At 42.4% G+C, this 25,783-nt stretch overlaps 1 protein-coding gene across 1 annotated transcript; it reads right to left on the reverse strand.

Annotated features, from left to right (window-relative positions):
- LOC140106362 (uncharacterized) lies at positions 1-23,133 on the reverse strand. Its single transcript, XM_072130773.1, has 10 exons — positions 22,787-23,133; positions 8,094-8,169; positions 7,796-7,927; positions 7,180-7,303; positions 5,562-5,622; positions 5,264-5,310; positions 5,098-5,173; positions 3,793-3,879; positions 1,169-2,551; positions 1-1,039 (listed from the first exon to the last, which is right to left on the reverse strand). The coding sequence occupies exons 1-10, from the start codon at positions 22,813-22,815 to the stop codon at positions 832-834; spliced, it is 2,223 nt and encodes a 740-aa protein (XP_071986874.1). The 5' UTR covers positions 22,816-23,133; the 3' UTR covers positions 1-831.
- Positions 23,134-25,783: the final 2,650 nt, after the last annotated feature.

Raw genomic sequence — 25,783 nt, forward strand, 5'->3', positions numbered from 1 at the left:
TAGGAAACACAACACAGCAGGTCAAGTTTAATATCTGATTACATATTACAGTCAAAAATGAATTGGATGCAGCACATTCAGCAGTATGGCCTACATTGAAAGACTTCTAGGGCCTTAAAAGGGAAATCAACAATAACCTTTCGTTATTTGGTTTTGCATCATGGTGTTATCTGAGATTTAATGATAAACAGGGCTGTGCAATGTAGGAAGAACATGTCAGATATCTTCCAAAAACACCACACTTGTCCAAAGGAGGAACATGGTGATGGAGCTGCAAAACTGGAAGCCCAATAGACAGGTGCAGGGTCGTTTCTAAAAATAAACTAAGTTTCTAATAAATCAATTCTCTAAAGCCCCTTGAACTGCGTGCATGTTCCCTTATAAGCCATGGGCTTGGAGACGCAATACAATTTAAGTATAAATGGAAAAGCAGCCTCCAGCAGAAGGGCAACATGGCTTCCTGCTTTGTGTGACGCTAAGGATTATGGATGCCAAGAGAAGTTTCTAGTTGTGGCATCCGAAAGAATTTTTAATGAGAACAATATGAGGCCACGGCTACCCCGTGGTCATGTACGGTAGCACCCGCTCCGCTACACAGGTGACCCATATCCCCTGCCTCAAAATACAAATCTTGAATCAGTATTTTTCACTTATAGTTTATCCCCAATTATAGAGCACAATAATAGGAAGAAGGTACCCTACACGAGAGGTTAGTGGGGAAAAAAAAAGATCATATGTAACACATCTATGACATTTTACAAAGTAGTACATGAAAACTTTACATCTACCGATACGTATTTCTATGGGAGAAAATCATAAGGTTGACAATTTTCAGTTAAATCGGCTCCTTGGTTGGAAGTGGACGGGCTCCTGCGGCGGTGGCAGCGGCATATCCCGGGGGTCTCTATTGTCAGGTCTCGGCATTCCTCTGGGGACCTCAGGGGGTTGTGCTGGTTTCATAACAGGAGGATACGGAGTGAATCTGTTGGCTCCTCTTAGTGAATCTTCAGATGGATTCATCTTTCTTCCTTCAAAAGGTCTGGAGGAAGGAAAATAAGATAAAGTCTAGTAAGAGAATAAAGCACAGACATACAAGGAACTAAGAGGACACAAAAATATTATATTATATATATAAAAAAAACAAAAAAAAAATTTTGTATGCTTTTACCTTGGGTCACTCATGAAGTCTCTTTGTGGGGTTACCGGATACTCAGCCCCACGTTGGTACATCTTTTCATTCATAAATCCCTCCATAGTTCGGGGGTCTCTGGGATTCATTTGTTCATTCATAGGCCCCTGCATGGAGTGTGCATCCCTCTGGTACATTTGCTCATTCCTTGGCCCTTCCATGGAGTGTGCATCCCTCTGGTACATTTGCTCATTCCTTGGCCCTTCCATGGTTCGGGGATCTCTTAGTGTTGCACTTTCATACATGGCGCCTTCTCTTGCATGTGTCTGATCATTTGAGGTCCCCTCCATTGGCCGATCAACCCTTGGAGGCACTCTTGCAGTCATGGGGGCCTCCATGGTTCTTGGATCTCTGGGGGGCATCATGTCTTGTGCTGAACGATTTAAGGCTCTTGCATCCCTTTGGGGTATTTGATCAACCATAGGATTTTCCATCCGCTGAGCTTCCCTAGGGTTTGACCTTTTATTTACAGGAAGCTCCTTAAGTCTTGCTACTGTCGCCTGCATACGTTCAATGGTAGAAGTCACCGTTTGTTGTGGATCCCTGGGATATTGTCGACTAGTCCCTGGGCCTTCCATTACATCATCTAAGCGCATCCTGTCATCCATAGCATTTCTATTCCCCTGGACATCTCTTTGGGGATACCTTTCACCGACAGCCCCTTCCATAAACCTTGGATCTCTTGGATGCATTCTTTCAGGTATAGGACCTTCCATGTCTCGTCTATCACGGGGGTTCATCATATTATTTAAAGGCTCACCTCCGCGAAGTTGTGCTCTCCTTGCATTCATAGGGCCTTCTAAAGGTCTTGCATTTCTTGGGTTCATTCTTTCATGAAAAGGACCTTGATAAGAATCATTCATTGCTTCCCACTCTCGGGGATCATACCACGGACCTTCATCTTCCATGTCATAATACTGATGTCGGAGCACTCTCTCTCTAAAGTCTAAATCGTGGTTTAATGGCCACATCGCATATTCAGCTTCAATTTCATCATATACCTCATCATATTCAGGATAACCTAGCCCTGAATATCGATCATCATAGAGCATATGCTCATGTGGCAGTCCACGTGGCCTCTGCCTGTCTCTAGCATCCAAAAGAGGCCTCAGGCTTTCTAGTTCGGGGTTAAATCTGCCATCTGGATTATAATCACCAGGTCTTCGTTCACGTAAATCGAGATCGCCTGCCATATCTTCCAGTGGTGGCCTTCGTCCTCTAAGTTCAGGCCTTGAGCTGAAGAAGTCTCTGCCTTCGTGATACTCATCTCTCAGTGGTACTGGTCTTCGATCACGAGCATCAAAATCTGCATGTTCATTTCCTGGGATGAGCTCAAGTAATGGTTTGACGGTGTCACCTGGCCTGAAAGAAGTAGATCACATAAAAAAAAGAATATAAGCGAGTTTCACATTTCCAAAAACATTCAATGTGGATCATAGGCACAGATGTGTCTCTATACAGGGAGCACTATTGAAAGAATATCCATCATCTGAAGATACTGCCTTATGGAAGTATGGTAGTTTTATACCAGCAAAGAACCTTTAAGACTTTGCCTGACAGTGACAAACGCTGTTGAAGAAGCAGATATTTATGAAAGTCTTTAGATTATATTTCTGGGGATTAAGCCATGTTTTTTCATGCAGTACTTGTCCCACTATGCAAGCCAGGGTCATACCTATGTGAAGACGCGAATAGCCCTGCAGGGAGTAGTTGTTATCTTGACTTTTAAACTATACATTCCTGTTAAAGAAGCACTCTATCCCTGCACCGCTCTTCCTGCAGGACAGTGTTATTTGCCATTTATCACATAATGCATCAGAACAGCTACAACTAGCACTACCTTCGCCTTATTGGAGGACAGTGTACATATCCTTATAAAGGGGGGTCATCATGTGATCCAACCGAAGAGAAGAATCTCAGGAATTTTCAACCAGCAACTAATGAACGACTCGCATACTGTTTTTAGTATGTTCTCTGCATTGGGAAGCTCCCGTTGTATATGCTGAGCGTACACACCGACATATACTGGCAGACAGAGGCATAGCTGTTGCCTGTCTCTTACCAGTATCAACATATACTGTAATAAAAACAGGATGGAAAGACTTATCAAGTTCCGTTTTTCCATCCGGCTCCCTCCTGCTAGGCAATATAATACGCACAACGGAGGCAATATAAGCCTGTGGGTAGTGAACGCAGTGTAATGCATTCCTCCTTCAGGCTCACTGAGCAGATATGTCGCTAAGCAAGAGGGATGTCACGCTGATGATGTCACTGTCCATATAAGGGACAGTGACATCACTGGAGAAAAGCCCTGTAAATCAGAAGCCTAACATCAGCTGCTGCCGTTGTTCACTCCAACCCACCGGATTAAGGAGGGAGGAGGAGCCAGCGGGCAAAATATTTCACTGTATAAGCATGACGGAGGAATACGTCTGTGCCATATGTTTTAAGGATCCCCCAGATCTGTCCTTGGAACGTATAGTGACATATATATGTATGCGAATAGACAGCTGCCTCCAAGTTTTAAAGATCCTTGCTACCTGCCGCTGTGTCTGTACTTGCAATGGGTAGTTAGAAGACTGTGCACAATTGTAGACACTCACTTTGGGAATTTATCAGATTCATACAAGGTTCCAGTATCCCATGCTCGTGTTTCTTCAATGGTCGGAGGCAAATCTATGCCAGCATTACTAATAAAAACAACAACAACAAAAAAACGCATTAAAAAAATTACAGAAAACAGCAAAAGAACAAGCAGGCGCGTTAAGATTTTGTCTTATTTGATGCCAAGGATGAATATTCTGGCTTTCAGCAGGGGAATAGAGCCCATTGCTTATGTCTTGAGATATTTGAGGACAAGTTTCTGTTGCGGTATATAGAATATCAAATGTGTCATATGAGGTATGAGTTTTCATGCATTTTATTTCAAGAATTTTTGTCAAAATACTTTGATAGCCTTCTGTTCATAGTTCCTTCAATAAAATATATAGCTAAAGGGTCAGATCCGGCTTTTTGGACACGTTCATCGTGTAGGCCAGGAATCCTTACAGTGGAGACCTTTTTGCCTCAGGGTGATGTCACACATGGTGTTTTTAGGCCGATTGTAAAAACCGCATGCGTTAAAAAGCGCATCCGGTTTTTAAAAACGCATGCATTTTTTGAAAACGCATGCATTTTTGTCCCTTTTCAATTGAGCAAATTCGGAAAACCGGACAAAAACGCATGCGTTTTTAAAAATCTGAAAATGCACAAAATATAAACGGCCCAAAAACACCATGTGTGACATCACCCTCAGTCCTCTCCGTATATGTCGCATCCAGCAGGGGAGGAAACATTGGATGCAAAGTGAAGCCAGCTGTGTTTCTTCACCCTGCTTCCTGTAGGGAACAGATTAAGTGCACAGTGGAGACCATTACAGGCTATGGGGGATGGATGCAATTGTATGGCACCCATCACCGGACTCTACTGAATGTACGGTGTGGGCGTTTCCCCAGTGATTTAACTGTTCAAACAGACGGTTACGTCACTCAGAAACCCAGAACATCAGCGAATCACTGGCTGCTGGTGATGTTCACTACCCCTACTTTCACGGAAAGGAGCTGAATTCGAGGGCCTATCCCACTATATGAGCATACAGTAGTATATGCTGCTGAACTCCCTTGTACAGATTAGGGGGAAAAAATAGATATGATAATCTTCAGGATACATTTATATTTATTATGGATAATGGTTTATGGTTTTACCAGAGGTGAAAATTTTACAAAAAAAACAACTGGCACTGAAAGAATTCAATTTTTTTTCTCTTTCCTACTAGGGAAATTGAAGAAATAAGCCTTTTAATGTTTGTATCTTTAACACTAACAACCTATTAAAAAATGTCCTCGCTTTGTAGACCTATGAGTCTTTACCTTCGTGGAGGTCCTTTCACAATGTCCTCAATGTAGACTGTCCCTTCGATTGGGTGGCTTCGAGCCTGACCAAATGCTTCAGAACGACATGGAAAAAAGTCATTTGGTTGCCATTTAAAAATAAACATGTACTTAGATATACGCACAAATATGTCTGTGGGCTTACCAGATAATGCAGTTAACGGTCTCCATCCATCAACATCAATCAGGTACCTAATGTGAACAAGAGAGAAAGCGTATGGAGAAGATAAGAAGAATAGCCTGCGCGCAGTGACGATCCACCAAATAGTGACAGCAGCTCTTTACATTTGTATAGCACAATTATTGAGGATTTTATACAGTGGTTTGTGTTATAGAAGTGAGGAGTTTGCTGAATGAGTTGGAGTATATTTGTAAGATCATACAGCAGATCATGGCCCTGTGTTTGCTACAGGTTTCTGCTGAGAGCAGCGCCTTTCCCTTACCTGCATATCAGGTGCCCAGTCCTGTTGATTCCAGTTGTGCAGTGAACACCAATGAGTTTATCTAGTGGAATGAGGAAAAAAAAAAAAAAAGTGATTTAAGAGGGTTTCTGGTAAAACGAGGAAAGCGGACACCAACCCCTTTAACAACTTTTATCCTAATCATTAAAATTATGCTTTACATAAAGTATTCACAAACTCTCCAGCCCTTCTCAGGATAGATCCACAGGTATTTCCTTACATATCCCTTATGAATAATTCCAAAGTGAAACTAGCTTTTTGCTGGTAATTCACATTACTAGGTCTTCTTGTACAATTCATCACATTCTTACAACTCAGTAAATTGTACTGCAGAGGTGTCATCTGTAGTTTCCTTTGCATTAGTACAGAAGTTTCAGCTCCATTCTCTGGGCAGTGGGTCAGACAGTAGGGGTTCTCCTGTTCTGTGTGCAGCGGGTCAGACAGTAGGGGTTCTCCTGTTCTGTGTGCAGCGGGTCAGACAGTAGGGGTTCTCCTGTTCTGTGTGCATCGGGTCAGACAGTAGGGGTTCTCCTGTTCTGTGTGCAGCGGGTCAGACAGTAGGGGTTCTCCTGTTCTGTGTGCAGCGGGTCAGACAGTAGGGGTTCTCCTGTTCTGTGTGCAGCGGGTCAGACAGTAGGGGTTCTCCTGTTCTGTGTGCAGCGGGTCAGACAGTAGGCGTTCTCCTGTTCTGTGTGCAGCGGGTCAGACAGTAGGCGTTCTCCTGTTCTGTGTGCAGCGGGTCAGACAGTAGGGGTTCTCCTGTTCTGTGTGCAGCGGGTCAGACAGTAGGGGTTCTCCTGTTCTGTGTGCAGCGGGTCAGACAGTAGGCGTTCTCCTGTTCTGTGTGCAGCGGGTCAGACAGCAGGGGTTCTCCTGTTCTGTGTGCAGCGGGTCAGACAGCAGGGGTTCTCCTGTTCTGTGTGCAGCGGGTCAGACAGCAGGCGTTCTCCTGTTCTGTGTGCAGCGGGTCAGACAGCAGGCGTTCTCCTGTTCTGTGTGCAGCGGGTCAGACAGCAGGCGTTCTCCTGTTCTGTGTGCAGCGGGTCAGACAGCAGGCGTTCTCCTGTTCTGTGTGCAGCGGGTCAGACAGCAGGCGTTCTCCTGTTCTGTGTGCAGCGGGTCAGACAGCAGGCGTTCTCCTGTTCTGTGTGCAGCGGGTCAGACAGTAGGGGTTCTCCTGTTCTGTGTGCAGCGGGTCAGACAATAGGGGTTCTCCTGTTCTGTGTGCAGCGGGTCAGACAGTAGGGGTTCTCCTGTTCTGTGTGCAGCGGGTCAGACAGTAGGGGTTCTCCTGTTCTGTGTGCAGCGGGTCAGACAGTAGGGGTTCTCCTGTTCTGTGTGCAGTGGGTCAGACAGTAGGGGTCCTCCTGTTCTGTGTGCAGTGGGTCAGACAGTAGGGGTTCTCCTGTTTTCAGTGCACATCCTAATCGAGAGCTCGGCCACAATTCCCAATCTCTTCAAAGAGTTGGATTTACAATTCAGGGAATAGCGGATAGCAGAGTTCCCAAGCAACAGACTCCACCAATCAATACATAAAAGGAGGAAAACCCCTTCCACAAGCTTTCCCCCCCTACAACTTTGAAATCCTAGAAATACTCACCATTATCAGAATTAGCTGCCAAAAATTTATACACCACCCTCTTGAACTGGTGAATGGTGGCATCATCTGGGATTTTGAGTCCTGCTGTGTGCAGTTTCACGTATTGCACGCTTTTCGGCAAGTCCTGCATACAAGAAGAACAGTTTGTATTACATTACAAAGTCACTGTTCTAACTGTGCTCCTCTTAAAGGGATTGACCACTAAAACTTTACCAGGATAAGTACAAGACCCTAATAATGTACTTATCCCATTAAAGTATGTGTTCACAGGAGCCTCCTTTATCAGGATTACGGACATCACAGGGGGTCCTGCTGGCTGCTCGTCACGAGATATGTGACATCTGTGGACAACATAGAAACTTTACAGGGGAAATTACAATATGAGTGACCCTAATAGTGTCATTTACTTACCCTGGTAAAGCTTTAGATTAGTGGCAAACCCCCTTAAAGCCATGCTCACATGTTGAATTGCATTTTAAAACATTTTTAACACATTGCAAGTAACTCCACCCCAAGCATAGATGTGTTTTGACCGAAATGCTTGCATTTGGTAAGTACAACACATGTTAAGCATTTAGTTCTAAACACATCCCTGTCTGGGGGAGAAGTCTCTCACCTTGGTGGTGTAGTAACGCTCTGTGTTCGTCAAGTCTATGATAAGACCCAGCTCTTCATTTTGGGAGCGAATCGCAGCAATTAAATCTTTTGGGGTGAACTTCTGGGTTTGCGTTACCCGCTGATTGGTGACCTGTTAAGAAGAAACATGACAATTATATACACTACTGCTCACAGGCTGCGGGGACATTAAATGAATGAGAAGGGGAAAAAAGGTAACCTACAATTCCCCAAATAACTATTTTTTTATTTATTTTTTTTTTAAATGTTCACTCAATCCCCCATTCACCCTTTCTTACCCCCTTTAGTGGTACTTTGAAAGCGATAAATCGAGATCCTGGCACCCGCTGTCCGACTGCTGTCAATGAGCGCCATCTGTGAAAGAAAAACAGAGAACTCAGTATTCTGCCTACATATGTGAACATATTGTGCACACCCTTAGGTTACAGAGCATAAAAAATGTGCTAAATTGGGAATTCTAAATCTCAAATATTTCACGAGAACCATCACTTATAATTAATACCCCTAATTTATTAATAAAATCTCAGCAGCAGGACCCCATGTAAGTGAGACTTGTGGCAAGGGTGATGCGTCATGTGGTTGTCTGTACCAGTGGGCACAGCTAAGGCCGAGCATTTGATTCGTGACCTCGTTTCGGACGTTTTTTGTCTACCCTCATCCTTGCTTAAGAACATGCATTATTCTTCTTCATCCAACCTGCTTGACTCACTAGTGACCTGGTGGTTTTATCTGCACCCGCCAGAGAGTTTATCAACCTACTGACGTAAATTTGCTTATCCAAAATCAATGACAACCCAGAGGAAATAAACTACTCAATGGTACAATAAACCTCACTACTAGTAGCAGGCTCAACTCAGCATATACTCATGTTCTAAGTCTACCAGTCTGGAGACACACAAGTCACTCATATAGCATAGGGAAGGGGAGAGGTGAAGGAGATGCCACACCACGTATCTTGTGGCAATTGATCTTCTTAAAAGGTAGCCTTGACAAGTTTAAGGGCGTATTGCCATGAATACAAGCGTCTTAAATATACTCAGGATAACAAAATAAAATTCTAATTCAATGTTATTGACAAAAATACAGCATTTCACAGATATACTTCCAACCTGTCTATATCAGTCTTGGTGCTTACCGCTTGATACGACAGTTAATGTCAGTCGTACGAAAGTCAGTGGTCGGATTCTCATGAATAGCTTCTCTTGTCTGCACACTGTAGTGCCCTCTGCTTCCTGCATTACAAAAGCCACTCACACACAGGCACTTCCTGCCAGCTAGTAGCGACTTACTCTACAAGCTACACACAGATAAGGTATTTATCTCGGAGGGAGGCATATAGCAGAGTTGACTTTGTGTATGTTACCGGTGAGTTAGCAAGGCTGAGAGTCGTTGGCCCACATTTCTCATAGTGATACACTATGTGCAGTGTTCAATAGATTCATGAAATGTGTTTTCATTTTATTTTCTGATGCACTTTGTTCATTCTGTAGAATTGTGGCACAGACCCTTTATAAATACACATACAAGCACTTTGCATGGTCTTTCTAGTGCAAAGTCAGACAGAAAACTGTCGCAAAGGCTCTAATAAATGTGGCCCAATGTGGCTTATATTGAGCTCATCTCTGACCCGTCTCATCTCTTTTCCTATCTGTCAGATACTAGTGGAATGTTCAAACGCTAAATATAAGTGTAGATAATCCTGTACCTTGATGATCTAAGCACATTGTCAGCACACAGCATCGCATAGCACAAAGGGATCATGAAGTGTCAGCTTAGAGAGTTCCCACTCACACTTTGGAATCTTACACTGACCAGAGTGATAGGAGCCAAAACAGCAATAAAACCGAGTAAAATTGTGAAGGGTTAAAAATTACCTTAATTGTGTAAACTTCACTAGGTGACTACAATTTGAGAACTTTCTTTCATGGGCAAACCCCTTCAAGAAGAATAAAGTTTTAGTGTTCTTAAAAATGGTCCAGTGTTAGTTCAGACTATTTGGAACACTATGACACCGCTCCCACAAGGACCACTGGGTGTTTTAAAGGAAACCTACCATTTCAAATGGTAGGTGTAAGCTGTAAACACCGAGCACCAGCTCAGGGTGAGCTGGTGCCGGTTCTTAGTTTCGTTAGTGTTAAAACCGCGGTATCGCGGTTTTAACACTTTTTAAACTTTATAGCAGAAGCTGCTTCGGCGCTGCGCGCGTCCGTGCGCGCAACGCCTGCGGCATTTCCTATGTAGCCGCGCCAAAGCAGTTTCTGCTATAAAGTTTAAAAAGTGTTAAAACCGCGATACCGCGGTTTTAATACAAAGCACCGGCACCAGCTCACCCTGAGCTGGTGCTCGGTGTTTACAGCTTACACCTACCATTTGAAATGGTAGGTTTCCTTTAAGGTCCATGATGCTTGTTTAAATCCACGATTCTGGGATGGAGCAGGAATCTGGACACCATTGTACACATAAGCAGGTCTGAAGTACTTCATGTGAATCCCAATATGCAGCAAAGCAAGAAGTAGACTAGGTTTATTTGGTTGGATTTACTTCTTAAACCAGACAGAAACATCAACTTATGGCACATTGCAAGCCCTGTATATGCATCATAGGATAGCTGATAGTTGCAGGGGGATATGGGGTTGGTATATTTTGTGGGAGGACCAGGATAGGGTTCTCTTAGGCCAATATCAGGTGTACATTGTTCAGTTGCACCCACATTGAATTTCCATTTTATTAACCTTAATCTGTGAACAAGTTGTGTCCAATTGCTGGGATTATTGCTGAACATAGGATCAGGGGGTCCTCTACACCAGCTTTAAATGGATCAAGTGTCCACAATAGTGACCAAGCTCAGCGCTAAGTTACTAGTCCAATAGACTGTGAAGCATCAAACCTAGGTGGGCATCACTCTGTTAAGTACCCTTGACTTCAAAGTAATTTGAAGGTGATCAGTTATTAGTTTGGGGACAAGGACAGTAACGTGTGGTCATTTATTTGGTCATTATCTATGTGATAAAATCCCTAAAAGTCAAATTTATGGACAAACAGGCCTCCGTACTCCCACTAAATGTTGTCTGTAATGGATCATATATTAAGAAGAGTAGATTATACGTGTTCATCCGGAAAATCAGATACAGAGGCACAATTTAAGGACACAAGGGAATAGCATGGGGGATACAAGTACAGGCAGTCCCCTGGTTACATACAAGATAGGGTCCATAGGTTTGTACTTAAGTTGAATTTGTATGCAGGTCGAAAATATTTTATATATTATTTTATATATTTTATAATGGTAGTTCCAGACAAAAAAATTTTTGCCCCAATGACAATTGGAGTTTTTGCTGTAATGTGACCAATGATTATGAATAAAGCTTCATTACAGACACCTTACAGCTGATCATTGCAGCCTGGGACTATAGTAACATCCAGGGAGCTTCAGCAGAGGTCACAGTGGGGAGAAGGGTCTGTCTTTAACTATGGGTCGTCTGTAATTTGGATGTCCTTAAGTAGGGGACTGCATGTATGTACAAAGTTTCTTTCTTTCATGCCTCATTTTAGATTTTAATTAGTAATTTCTTCTTTATATGATGGAAGTCAGTAATAAAAATGATAAAAGTTACTTAAATTTACAGCAAGAGATAAATTAACGTAATTACTACACCAGCCAAAGATGTTATACGATATTCCAATATACAGGTAGTCCCGGGGTTACGAACAAGATAGGTCCCATCTGTTTGTTCTTAAGTTGAAGTTGTATGCAAGTCAAATCTGTATATTTTCATAATTGTAGATCCAGACAATTTTTTTTAGCACCAGTGACAGTCAGAGTTTCTATATTTTTAGCTGTAATGGGACCAAGGATTATCAAAATAAGCTTCATTATAGACACCTTACAGCTGATCATTGCAGCCTGGGAATAAAGTGAAGCATCCAGAGAGCTTCACCAGAGGTCACAGAGGGGTATCTAGGGGTAGTCTGTATGTCCTTAAGTAGGGGACTGCCTGTACTTTTTGTATCAATTCCTCACCCATGTTGAAGTAGCAGGTTTGAGAACAGGTATACAGGTGGTCCCTAGGTTACGTACAAGATAGGGTCCATTGGTTTGATTTAAAGTTGAATTTATATTTAAGTCGAAACTGTATATTTTATAACTATAGCTCCAGCCCAAATTGTTTTATTTTTTTTGCTCCAGTGAATTAGATTTTCGAAATTTTAGCTGCAATGGGACCAAGAATAATCAATGAAACGGCATTACAAACACCTTACAGATGATCATTGCAGTCTGGGGCTAACGTAAAGCATCCAGAGAGCTTCACCAGAGGTCACAGTGGGCAGAGGGACCGTCTTTAACCAGGGGGGCGTCTATAAGTTGGGTGTCCCTAAGTAGGGGACCACCTGTATCCATGGGAGCGGTAGAAATTTGTGCAAAACAAACAGAACCGAAAGAAGGCAACCCCTGTGATCATAGGAATCCATACAATAACTCAAGCACATTGGGAAACAGTTTGGAGTGTGAGAAACCCACTTTCCATTAAAAGCGAATCTCATTAAGAGAACGTATCATATTATACACCACAGGGCACCCTACATTATACAGAATATCTAAATTATCTCAAAGGAAAACCATGTGCCTGAAGATTAAATAGAACGAGGATTACAGAGACTGGACGAATGGAAAGGGGTGTGTACATTATGCTAGTACCCGTTCCCATACTATTAAAAAGGTGGTGTCCAGGGCCGGAGCACCTGAATCACACCAGCCCGACTGATGACAATTTGGTATAAATCCATTAACTTCACTTGTGAAATAAAAAAAAAAAAAAAAAAAACACACACCTCTTAGATGACCCATCCATAGGATCACTGCAGATGCCCCCACCTGTCAGCCATATTACCCTATAGATAAAGCAGCATTAGCCCCGCTGAGATTGTAGCAATTGTCTAAGCTCACTATCCTCTGACCATATACTAAAGCTCATCGTAGTGTGAGAATGCCCCAGATGTTAATTAGTGATCTGAAGAATAGGTCATTGACAGATTGTTGCCCTTCAAATATAGGAGCCCAAAAGGTAGTCATCAGAAAGAAAAATTTGACCTTTCATATCTAAATCATTTGCAGTTTTCAATATGGATAAACAAGGTCAATATTTAGGACCCGTTCATACAACAAAAACAAATTCAAACGCAAATAAAGTATATAAATATTTTATTAGAGAGCCACACAGATTTTTGACAAAAGCTTAGCCGGAATAGATCAATGATGAGACGTGTATTTTCACAAATAGAAGGCAACTACCCCCACTCAGTAGGATGGGGCATTAGTGGTCAAGCCCCGACTTCCTGATGGCGAATGAGCTAAAGCCAAGTTGTAGTAAGAACAGCATACACCCAACAAGCTATTCCAGAGAGACATGACAGATACTTTATTTTAAAGAGCTAATAAAAGTGTATTCACTCTTTCGTTACAAGCAAGATGGAGTCCAGCTTCCATTTTAGTCTGATAAACAGACTGGGCAGAAGGATGCCCTTTGATCTGATAAGCATTAAAAGGTTCCTTGGGGTCCCTTGTACTATAGATTGATGTTATACTACAATACATACTGAACACAGACTGTAGATCTGTGATAAGGGTGGAACCAACAGCCTCAAATTAAGATTTCTTATTAGTGCTGGGCTAACTGCTGCGACTGCTCAACATCTTGAGAAAAGGGTCCAATTCAACAGGATGAATGGAGTATTAAGACGAGAAAGCACTCTCCCACTCATTCCCATAGACCGATCTGCAGGGTGTATCACAACCCCCACTATGGTCCTTCTATTAATACCCACAATGTCTAAAAGACTCCCCAATTAAATCATTTTTTTTTAGTATACTTGGTTTCTTATGGATTTTTATCAGATCAAAATACAATACACCTACTCTATGTACACGGATCATCTAGGCCAGGGGTCCCCAAACTACAGGCCGCTGACCGTTTCTATCTCATCCCCGTCTTCCACAGCCAGAAAAGGCCAAATATATGACAAAATTAATTATGAGGGGCAGCATAGGAAATAATTAATGGAGAGGGGACCCAGTACTGTATTTTTGATTTTCTGTTAATTAATTGGGCCAATATATAAAATAGTTCACAAGGGGGTGCAGTATATTAAATAATTGAGGGGGGGGGGGGGGCACATGTACCGATATTTATTTTTAGACTTTAGTCCAGCCCTCCAAGGGTCTGAGAGGGACAGTGAATGGCCCCCTATGTAAAAAGTTTGGGGACCCCTGAACTAGGCTATCCAAGAGTTTGGATGATCCATTTATCACTGTACATTCACATGTAATAAATTAAGGCTTTTAAGGACGCAGCCTCATTTTTTGTATTCTGACTTGCGTCACTTTATACGGTTATAACTTTTGAACACTGTCACTTATCAAAACGATTCTGAGATTGTTTTTTCCTCACATGTTGTACTTCATTTTTGTGGTAAATGTTGGCTGATAAGTTTTGCGTTTATTTACAAAAATTATGAATTTAAATTAAATTGGAAATCATTGCGTTTTCAGGCAGATAAATGTACCACCTAAATAAGTTGCTGAATAACATTTCCCATATGTCTACTTTACATTTTCCTTTATCATTTTTTAAATGTCTGGATAATATATTTTGATGTCACGCGGCTTACAAATAGAATATCGCTTTTCTGTATTTTAAGAATTGACTATTTTGCGGATAAATACTGTTTTGAATGAAATTTTAAATATTTACCATTAAAACCCCCTATATAACCAACCCATTTTCAAATCTGCACCCCTCAAACTATCAAAGAGTTTTTAGGAACCCCTTGAGATCTTCATGGTTATTGAATCAAAATGGAGGTGAAATGGTAAAATTGTGTTTGTTATACGAGATGCTTTTTCCAGTGTTACCATTTTGGGGTTGGTATCCCCTATTATTGAAAATTTATGAACTTTTTTTTTCAGGTCAGGAGTAAAAAGGCATCAATTCTGTACTGGATTTATTTCCTTTTTATTGGTGTTCAGTGTAAAGCTTAATAATCATGTTATCTTTATTCTATGGGTCGATACGATTACGGGGATACCATAATTAAATATTTTTTCTTATGTTTTACTAAATTTGCCCAAAAAAAAAAAAAAAAGTGTCATTTTTGCATTGCCGTCTTCTAAGTGGCATAACATTTTTACTTTTTTTTGGCTACGGAGCTGGTTGATGGCTTGTTTTTTGCGGGTCATGTACTTTGCACCAGTATCATTCTGGAGTACACATGTTTGCTTGATCACTTTTTATTGCACTTTTTGTGGGATGAAATAGGTAAAAATTATAAATTTTGGCAGTTTTTTTTTTTACGGCGTTCATCATACGGGTTCAATAATTATTTAATTTTATTCTACGGGTTACGGACGCAGTGATACTATATATGTGGGGTTTGTGTTAGGATTTACTTTTTTTAGTCTCTAATTGTTATGGGTCTTATGGACATTTTGATTATTTTTTTATTGGAAATTTTTTTTTTACTATTTCCACCATGGGACACGAACAAGCAATCATCTGATTGCTTGTTCATGATAATACTCTGCAACACTGATGTATTGCAGGGTATTAGCAGTGTCAGCCTATGCACATGTATAGGTTGACACTGTGCCTGTAAGATGACGTCATAGACGCCATCTTTCAGGCAGTGCCTGCAGGCAAGTTACACTCCGACCGCGGGTGTTACCCGGTTACACCCCGCAACCCCAGATGCCGGCTCCACTCCTGTGCAGAGCCGAACCGGCATTGGCTCAGCGCCGTACAGGTACTGCGCTCAGTGGTAACCGGGGGAGCACGCACAGTACAAGTATGGCGTAGGGCGCTAAGAGGTTAAACATCTAATCGTATCATACACACAAGTACATTCCTGGTAACAGCACGTTTGCCATCGGACCACCTAGTGTATATTTTAGACATGTATAATCTGCAGAGTCCATTTAAAAATGTGGCTTTTTTTGCATATTCATTTTTTACCCCCACCTTCAAAAAATCCATAACTTTTTATTTTTCCATTTATAGGGCTATACGAGGGCTTGTTTTCTGCACAAGTGTAGCTCGCAGTGACAGTATAGAGAGAAAAATATTTATATAGATTTTATTGATGCATAAAAACCCCAAAATCTTCTGTACATAAAATTTTTTCTTCTACTCGCCATCTTCTGACGCTCCAAACTTTTTAATACTTTGGGGTATAGACTGAAGATGGGTGTCATTTTTTGCAGGGAGAGTTGAAATTTTTATTCCTACAACCTTTCTTTAACTCTATTTCATTATTTACGTGTTGCATAACAGCGAAAAAGTGTTTTTAGGACATTTAGGTGCCGTTTTCCCTTATGGGGTTCAACATTGAGAATAACAGGACTTTTGGGACACTGATATCTTATATGTTCATAATTTATATTAACCTTGGGAATCCGATTGCTCCTACCACATACCACAATACTACTGTATTATAGTATATGGGGAATTTGCTATATATCTGTTAAAGTGTGCCACTGGCACATTGTTACAGATTGTCAGCATATACTCTAACAGGATTTTTTTTTTCTTCCCAACTTCATATAGTTATGCGGTTCACCCAGACAGACAGGTATGCCAGAGCAGAATACAAGGTCAATACCACCAACAGCCCCTATACTAATGTTGTGCCTACAACACAGTCACCTAAAGCAAATATTCTCATCGATCAGTGGCACCTTAAATCATATGTCCTACATTGCGTTTGTATACCCTTATTTTTTTCTACCTGTCCAGTAAGAAGGGGCAGCATTTCAGGCACACGTATGTATATTACAACAATTCCCCAATTCCAACTCTCCACTGTGCTCTCTGCCCATTTAACAGTAGCAAGACGGATTAAAATATTGGGTGCCAGCAATATAGTTATATAGGGGCTAGAATGGGTAAAGGACCCTTTTTAAGAGTATATCTAATAAGATTGTGGGCTTAATCCTATAGTATATAACATCCATACATTTAACATTAATGAACTCTGAACTCTAGTTTTAAAAAGTAGCAAATAAAAGTCACTGCGAGGGCAATTTGGAACACTAAATCACCCACAGCTCCACATGGACTGATGGGTCAGTGTCCTAAATTGCGCCCTTTAGCAAGTCCCTCAAGGTGGGTCTGATGACATTGATAGAACCCAACTTTTGTGTTCCCCACGCAGCAGGTGTACCAAAACGAGGTAAGTAATAATGTTTTGTATTTTAATTGCAGGCATATAGGGACTTGCAAAAAGGTGATTGGTCCATAAGGACCTGTAGGTAGTTTAGACTCCCAAATCGCGCCAACAGATCCTATTTAAATCTATTTTTAAAGGGGTATTCCAGAAATCGGCAAAATTCATATTCAAATGGGTCATTAACATATAAGCGAAAATGTAATTATTTATCATTTTGCTTTCCTTAGCAGAAAAGTGCTGTGTACACTATAAAAGAATTAAAATGCTACTGCCCCTTATCAGTCCTGTGACTTTTTCCTGTGGAAAAGAAACAGGACAGAAGATGGCCGCTGGTCACATGTCCTGCACTTGCCTGGGCCGGTCATGTGATCTACACTAGGTTTGGCTGTAGTCGTTGGTTGCAGTGCATCCAGTACAGCCAGTCTTGTGGAGGCGAGTATTTCTAGGTTTCTATATTTTTATGTTTTTTTAAGTACCGTATATACTCGTGTATAAGCCGAGTTTTTCAGCACAAAAAAATGTGCTGAAACACGTCCCCTCGGCTTATACACGAGTCAATACAGCAGTCAGTAAAAATTACTTAAAAAAAAAAAACTTATATACTCACCCTCCGGTGGCCCTGCTGCGCAGCGCTGCTCCCCTGATGTCCGCGCGGCTCGTTTTCAGGCTTCTGTGCCCATCTTCTCTTCTTCTGCTCGGCGCCATCATACTAGGCACCGGCCCGGGAGAGAGCAACGGCAGAAGTAGGAAGACGGGCACAGAAGCCTGAAGACGAGCCGCGCGGACATGGGGGGAGCAGCTCTGCGCATCGGGGCCACCGGAGGGTGAGAATATAAGTATTTTTTTTTAATGCTGGGGTGGCTGTATACTACATGGGGGCAAGCTGGGGTGGCTGTATACTACATGGGGGCAAGCTGGGGTGGCTGTATACTACATGGGGGCAAGCTGGGGTGGCTGTATACTACATGGGGGCAAGCTGGGGTGGCTGTATACTACATGGGGGCAAGCTGGGCTGGCTGTATACTACATGGGGGCAAGCTGGGCTGGCTGTATACTACATGGGGGCAAGCTGGGCTGGCTGTATACTACATGGGGGCAAGCTGGGCTGGCTGTATACTACATGGGGGCAAGCTGAGCTGGCTGTATACTACATGGGGGCAAGCTGAGCTGGCTGTATACTACATGGGGGCAAGCTGAGCTGGCTGTATACTACATGGGGGCAAGCTGAGCTGGCTGTATACTACATGGGGGCAAGCTGAGCTGGCTGTATACTACATGGGGGCAAGCTGAGCTGGCTGTATACTACATGGGGGCAAGCTGAGCTGGCTGTATACTACATGGGGGCAAGCTGAGCTGGCTGTATACTACATGGGGGCAAGCTGAGCTGGCTGTATACTACATGGGGGCAAGCTGAGCTGGCTGTATACTACATGGGGGCAAGCTGAGCTGGCTGTATACTACATGGGGGCAAGCTGAGCTGGCTGTATACTACATGGGGGCAAGCTGAGCTGGCTGTATACTACATGGGGGCAAGCTGAGCTGGCTGTATACTACATGGGGGCAAGCTGAGCTGGCTGTATACTACATGGGGGCAAGCTGAGCTGGCTGTATACTACATGGGGGCAAGCTGAGCTGGCTGTATACTACTGGGGACAGGCTGTATACTATAGGGGGCTGGCTGGCTATATACTGGTGGGGTCTGTGACCAATGCATTTCCCACCCTCGGCTTAGACTCGAGTCAATCGGTTTTCCCAGTTTTTGGTGGTAAAATTAGGGGCCTCGGCTTATACTCGAGTATATACGGTAGTTGATTTACCTTTTAGTTTTTGATTTAGAAACTTTAAAAATTTTTTTGTCATAATACATTCATTTAGACCAAAAATGACTCATCAATTGAGGAAATGCTCTGCAAATTTTCAAACCCAAGTTCTCCCGAGATACCAATACCCCATATGTGGTGGTAACTGCTGTATGAGCACACGTTTAGGCATGGAATGGAATGGAATGAAAGCATTCAGAGCTGATTTGCATTATTGCATTGTACAGGCTATAAATTGTATATTTAATTAATTTTTTGGGGGTCTATAGTTTATTCATGTGATTTTATTAATCATTTCCGATTTTTTTCCATTTTTATTACTTTTTTTGCATGCTCACTGTAACAAATCTTTTCTCTTTATTCTCTGGCTCACTACAATTAGAGCAATACCTCAATTATATAGTTTATGCAGTGTATTGTATGTCAAATGTATTGCAGTGTATTGTGTATTCCAGAACCCGGCGAACCCAACCTAGAGGCTACCGCAGTATGGTTCAGGTCACTGGTAAGCTCATTGGGACGGTGGGGGAAGTGGTTCCAATCCAGGGGGAATACACTTACATGCCACGGACAGCATGGGATGTGAAACCCTGAGGAAAATTTAAGTGGTCCAAGAGTCTACTCACTAGATGAAGGGAAAGTACTGGAACCATCAAATACCAGAGCAGGGTAAATATGTGGGTTTCTTTAGTTCTGGGTACAGCACTTTGAATGCGGGACACCTCTAACAAATAATTGGGGATAACCTTCAAAATTGTCCATAGCATGTTGTCCTAACTAGAGAACAATTCGATTAGGAACAGGGCTGGCAATATACAACACAGATCCCAATGAAATATTTAGATATACGAGTTGCCACGTGCAAACAGCATGATCCGAAGTCTTGAAGTTTCTGCCAGGGTCCAGATAAGCCACTTATGCAATAACAGTGCAGAAAGACACTGACATCTTGAGACCACCCTCTCTCCATATTTCCTTTGATGTAATCTGCAGTGTCATGAATCATCAAAAGTCTGCGATTTCTCCGATTTCAACGATTTATCTTCATTAAGGCATGTGAAATACCACAAAAAGGGTGGATCTCTCACAAATCTGCATATGTGACAGCACATTACTGCCTTCGATGAACAGTTGATAAACATAAGATATCTCATCAAGTGTCTACTGAAACCATACTTCATTGAGGTGATCCAAGAAAAATAACATGCTGAAGCAGCACTCCAGTTAAAAAAGTAACTTCTATCTACCTAGTATTCAAGCAACATACTAACCTCATGGAGTGAAATGTTACTACTAGGTGGAATAAAGTTGCACTTTTTTTTTTTAGCTGGAGTGCCGCTTCACCTTGTGATTTTTCATGGATTGATTGCACCGGCTTGTCCAGACTCTTGGAATCCTGCACCCTCTATTTAAAAGCTTCTCAAAATTTCCCTTTAAAGGGGTTCTCCCACAAGGGAAAGTTAGGCCCTATCCTGTGGCCCCATCAGTGCCGAGACCCCCACAGATCGCAAAATTGAGGGGGTTTCTATTCATCTCTATGGAACCCCTGTTGTTCAACAAGTTAGGCCCCAACTATCTTTCATGGGAAAACCCCTTTAAGCACTGGGGCAGTAAGGCGATGGTCCACATGAATTAGAAGGCGAGAAAAGAGACAATAGTGCACTTCAATCTGTACTTGGCAACTATACCAAAAAACAACCGACAAGTCGATTTATTCCTACAGTACAAATATGCCCAAACTTGACAGCTACATTGTAGTGTTAAACATCCTTCCAAAATGGTAAAAAAAAATTTTTTTTAAAAAAGTTAAGCGTTTTGCAGGATTCTTTATCACCTTGGTGAGCAATATCAGATCTGCAGAGGTCCCTAAACTAGCCACCTGAATGGTCAGCCATTTGAACTGATGTTGTCGCTCCACTTACTACTGCTGACATGCCCAATCAATCTCATTCAGGTGAATTAGGCCAAGATACAATACCAGGCACAGCCATTGTACAATAAATGTAAGGAAGAGCTTATAGCCCACTCCTCTGAGTACTTGGGTCTTATCAAGTAGCTAAATGGTAGGAGCAATGGCAGACACCTTCTGCAAATCTGATTGAGTTTGCAATTCTAAAGAGATGAATGAAAGAAAAACCCTGTAACACTCCTTTAACTTTGTAACTATAACCAGGTCACAAATCAAGACTGCCATAAGCCACCTGCTTCAATCAGCCTAAAAAACATGTAAACTTACCTAAAACCCATTTCCACGTAAATTTACATACCTTGACAAGGTTCGTCAACATTCAGTAATAATATACAGTTTTGGCATTAGCTTCTTCCCCCATAAATATCCCTATTGTCTCTAGTCGCTGTAATCATCAGATACTTACATATAGGTCAACTTATGGGGAAATCACTGGGTCAGATATAAGTCTGTAAAATTTGACACAGTCTACTACATGGTTACACATGGATCTGCTGAGAGGCTTATAATCAAACTGGGAAATAGCATTTCAATCCATACTAACCTGTAAGAGCTGGCCATAGAGGCTGCGGTGACATGGCTAATATGGCCAAAAATAAAAAAACAAGCGCTGATAATCTGAATCTGTGATGATCAAGTTATTTAGCAAAACTGGGAAAAGGGTCATGTGCCACCAGCAGTATCAGACTGTTGTGTCCCCCAATTTTGTATTTCAGAATTTTATAGTTATAATAGTAAACTGCAATATATCTTTTTAATTTAAAGGGAACCTGTCACCACATTTTCCCAAATACAACTAGTGGCAGGTTCCCATAGAACCCCATTAACTAAATGCCGCCTTTTAGCTCATAATTTTTTACCCTACATACCTCATAAAATCTACTTTATGTCTTGCGTCTTATGTCTTGATGGTGCCTCCAATCTACTCATCTCCGCGTCTTTTCTAAGTATGTCTTATGACTAGGGTGAGGTCATCTAAGGTCCTTTTTATAGTCATTTCTTTAAAGAAACATTTTACCATTACAGGTACAAAGCTCTATTCCCAAACCCCGCCCCCACTTAAACCAAATCTTAGCTAATTTATCTAATAAGATTTACAACATCTACTCCATGTATGTATTTGCTCACATGAAATCACAGAAGCCTCCATAGACGATGTGGAGGAGGAGTCAGAGGAATGCTGTGATTTCATGTGATCAGATACATACATGGGGTAGACATTGCAAATCATACTGGGTAGATGACATCAGCAGAGCGCTCTCTCAATGCTCCCTACAGCAGCATGTCACAGCATTGACACCAATCAGAAACAAAGAGGCTAGTATTGCAGTCTTTGGATTCAATAAGGCAATTTACATATAAGCTTACAAACTGATTTGTAAGCGGTAACATTGCAGCCGTGGGAAGGTAGCATTTAGGGATAACGGCAATGCATTTTTATGAAGTATTTCTTTTGGATTGATTAATTTAAATATTAGGTTCTCTTTCTACATCTTATTTCTGTTTCATTCTCTTGCAGTAGGCTTTCAGAGGACCCTATTCCAGTGATCAGACTGATACTAGTTATTGACAAATCCTCTCATTATACAGGGGCCTCAGACAACCCAAACTTCTAGCTAATGTATTATATGTAATTTAAAGTATTAAAATGTGATTAAGATTAAAAAAAAAAGCCTCAAGATTAGTTATGTAATTGATTGTGACATACACAGCTCAGTTTATCCGCATTACAGCTCACCAGCCATATCACCACAGCATCATGGCGCCATTTACACAAGGCCATACTTACCTCTATAAGAAATACCTACCTTTAAAGGACAGGTGTTATCACCAGAGCCCCTGATGGCTCTAGCCTATGACTAGCAGGTGTGTGCTGGGACTTGTAGTTCTCCAGGTTCACACAATGTGCAGGCAATGTACAGCAGATCAATGTGTAACATCATGGCGGACTGGTCATACTCACCTATCCGGGATGCTGTTCTTCTTCACCATGATAACGAAAGATCGCGCCTGCGGGAGCCTCAACCTCCCACTGTCGATAAAAATTGGATGCGACGACGGTTTTGTCCCGTCAGGGATTATACTGCGTAGCTGTCCCCCGCTCCCTAGTGGTAAGAACGGGCTTCAGAGCTGGCGGCCTAGGTCTAAAGATGAAGCAATATCCTTATCCTCACAGTAACAAGGGGCACAATGATGAAAAGACTGGGAGACACCGGCAGCTACAGGAGCACAAGCCGACGCCGCTACCGCCAGCTACTCAGGAAAGAGCGAAAACTAGGCCTTCCGGTGACGTCATCGCTAGGGCCGCGCCTGGGTCAAATGCGCATGCGCACGGAGATAGCGTACGTATTTAGCGTAAGCAAAAGCGCGCTATTTCGATAGCCACCGGACGTGAAGCGTAGTAAAACTGTTTTATTTGTGTAATTACTTAAAATATATAACAATTTATTATGAATCTTAAAAAGAGGAGGGGGAGACGTAAGAAAACGACCCCACAAAAAAACTGGTGTAATGTTAGCCCTTAACAACCAATCGGATTCCGCCTCTCATTTTTCAAAGAATGTTTGGGAAATTAATTAAGGCACCGGATTGGTCTACCAAATGCAGTGAAAAATGACAGAAAAAATTCTTGTGGGCTCCGTTTTTACAGCTTTCACACAGCTCCCTTTTTTAGTTTTTTTTTTTTTTTACAATCACAGGGATACCAAATGTATGAATATTTTAAGTCACTTTATTTGCAGGACGAGCTGTAGTTTTCATTGCTACCATTTTGGGGATTGTACGACCTTTTTATGTGCTTTTTTAATTGTTGTGAAATGGTTAAAAAAAAGCGGCGACTCCAACATTTGGATGCTATTTTCTGTCACAGGATTTAACACCGGCCCTTGAATTTACCGTATATACTCAGGTATAAGCCGTTCGGGAATAACACGCTTTGTTGTTCTTATAGAAATATGTGTAATTATATGGAATTGATATTGTATTTTTTTATATATTGAGATTGTATATGGTGTATGTTAATCAGAGTTTTTCAATAAAGCGTTTAAAAAAACCCCTCAGTTCTCACCATTCTGACGGCACGGGCAGCTCAGTTTCCATCTTCATGTTCGCAGCAGATCCGCGAGAGCTCCGTCTGCAGCGCCTCTTCTTTCTTCAGTCCAGCGCCAGGACCGCGACTTCTCTGTGCGCACGGCTTGGCTGGCGCACTCTGTCATGTCATATGTCGGATATACATCCCCCATAGGCTGGCAATGGGCGCACAGTGCTATATGGAGCAGTACGGTGCTGCACGCAATAGGGTGGCAATAGCTTGCTATGGGCACTAATATACGTCCCCATGCATGCAGTGTAAATTGGGCCTTATACTTGGTCTGGGAACAATTGTACAAGGATTTCATGTGTGATGGTCCTGCTCAGTATAAAATTTGGAGGATGGTTTCAGTGGCAATGGGCCGGACGGTGGCTGAGTGAGTAGCACATCTGCCTTGCAGCACTGGGGTCCTGGGTTCAAATCCCACCCAGGTCAACATCTGCAAAGAGTTTGTATGTTCTCTCCGTGTTTGTGTGGGTTTCCTCCCACACTTCAAAACATACTGTTAGGTTGTTTAGATTGTGAGCCCCATGGGGACAGGGACCAATTTGACATGCTTTATGCAGCGCTGCGTAATCTGTGTGCGCTATATAAATAAAGAATTATTATAGAAGGATTTGGCATCAGGCTACTGCCTAAACCGCCTATATTATAATCCAGTACTGGAAAGCAGCCTCATAACAATGTTGCTTTCTCCTGCTGCAGTTACTTGCAATTTTTTTTAACATTTGATTGTTGAAAAAAACACTGTTTTTTTTTGTAGCCTCTCCATAAATTAATTTCTGGTTCTCCACCCTGGTTCTAGTAGGTGGACACTTTGTAAACTATTTATTATTAAGTTTCGCCTCTAAAAATTGTTTCTTTTACATCCCCATAAATCAACTTTATATTATATTACCTTGCATCGGAGCAGTGTGTCCAGCTCGGTTAACCCTTACCATCTACTCCTTCCTATGTCCATTGACTCTGTCAGGATTCAGGGGTGGTGGACCAACTGAAATACCACGAAGGATGACGTAAGCCGACACCTGGGAGTGGAGTCTAAGTGATTCGTGGTTTTGGGGTATTGGATTTGCTGGGGCATGGAACCACCAGGTAGCTCCACAGGCACGACTTTGTACGTGGTGGTGGTCAATGCGGGGTGCAGAATCATGAGGCTGAGATGGAGTCGGGGATAGGCAGGAGGTCAGGACAGGCAGCACCGGATCAGAGTCGGGAACGTAGAGGTAGATCAGCACAGGAGCGCAGTTAGGAACGAAATCGAGTTCACAATGGGAAATCAGGATAAACCGTAGGGCAAGGAACATAGCTTTCTTAATGGCATGGAAGCACATAGATCCGTCAGGGGACACAGGAAGGGGCTGGCAACTTATCAGGACAGACGGCTGGCCAGCGCCAATTAAATCTCCTGGTCCTTTAAATCTTACCGGGCCGGCATGCGTACTAGGAGACGGGGATGCGCGCGGGGACCACAGCTGGAGCCAGGGAAGGTGAGTGAGGCTGCAGCAGGGAAGAGGGGGCACAGAGAGGCACACTGGTGCGCTTGCGACCTGGGAGAGAGGTCGTAGGAATGCCCGTGATGAAACCCACCCCTTTCAGCCTCCCCCTCTTCTCGGTCTGAAGGAACCTTTGTAGGAAAGTACGCTCAAAGATGTTATCTTCTGGCTCCCAGGATCTTTCCTGTGGCCCAATTAATTCGTTTCAGCACCTCAAATGGACCCAGGAAACGAGGACCAAGTTTGTAGCTGTAAATCTTCAAACGGACGTATCTAGAAGATAGCCATACTTTGTCACCTGGGGAGAAGACTGGGGGAGACCTGTACTTCTTGTCTGCCTGGGTTTTGGTGCAGGGGGGTGCCCAGACTAAAG

Source organism: Engystomops pustulosus, chromosome 11 (assembly GCF_040894005.1).
Source record: "Engystomops pustulosus chromosome 11, aEngPut4.maternal, whole genome shotgun sequence".
NCBI classification, from domain to species: domain Eukaryota; kingdom Metazoa; phylum Chordata; class Amphibia; order Anura; family Leptodactylidae; genus Engystomops; species Engystomops pustulosus.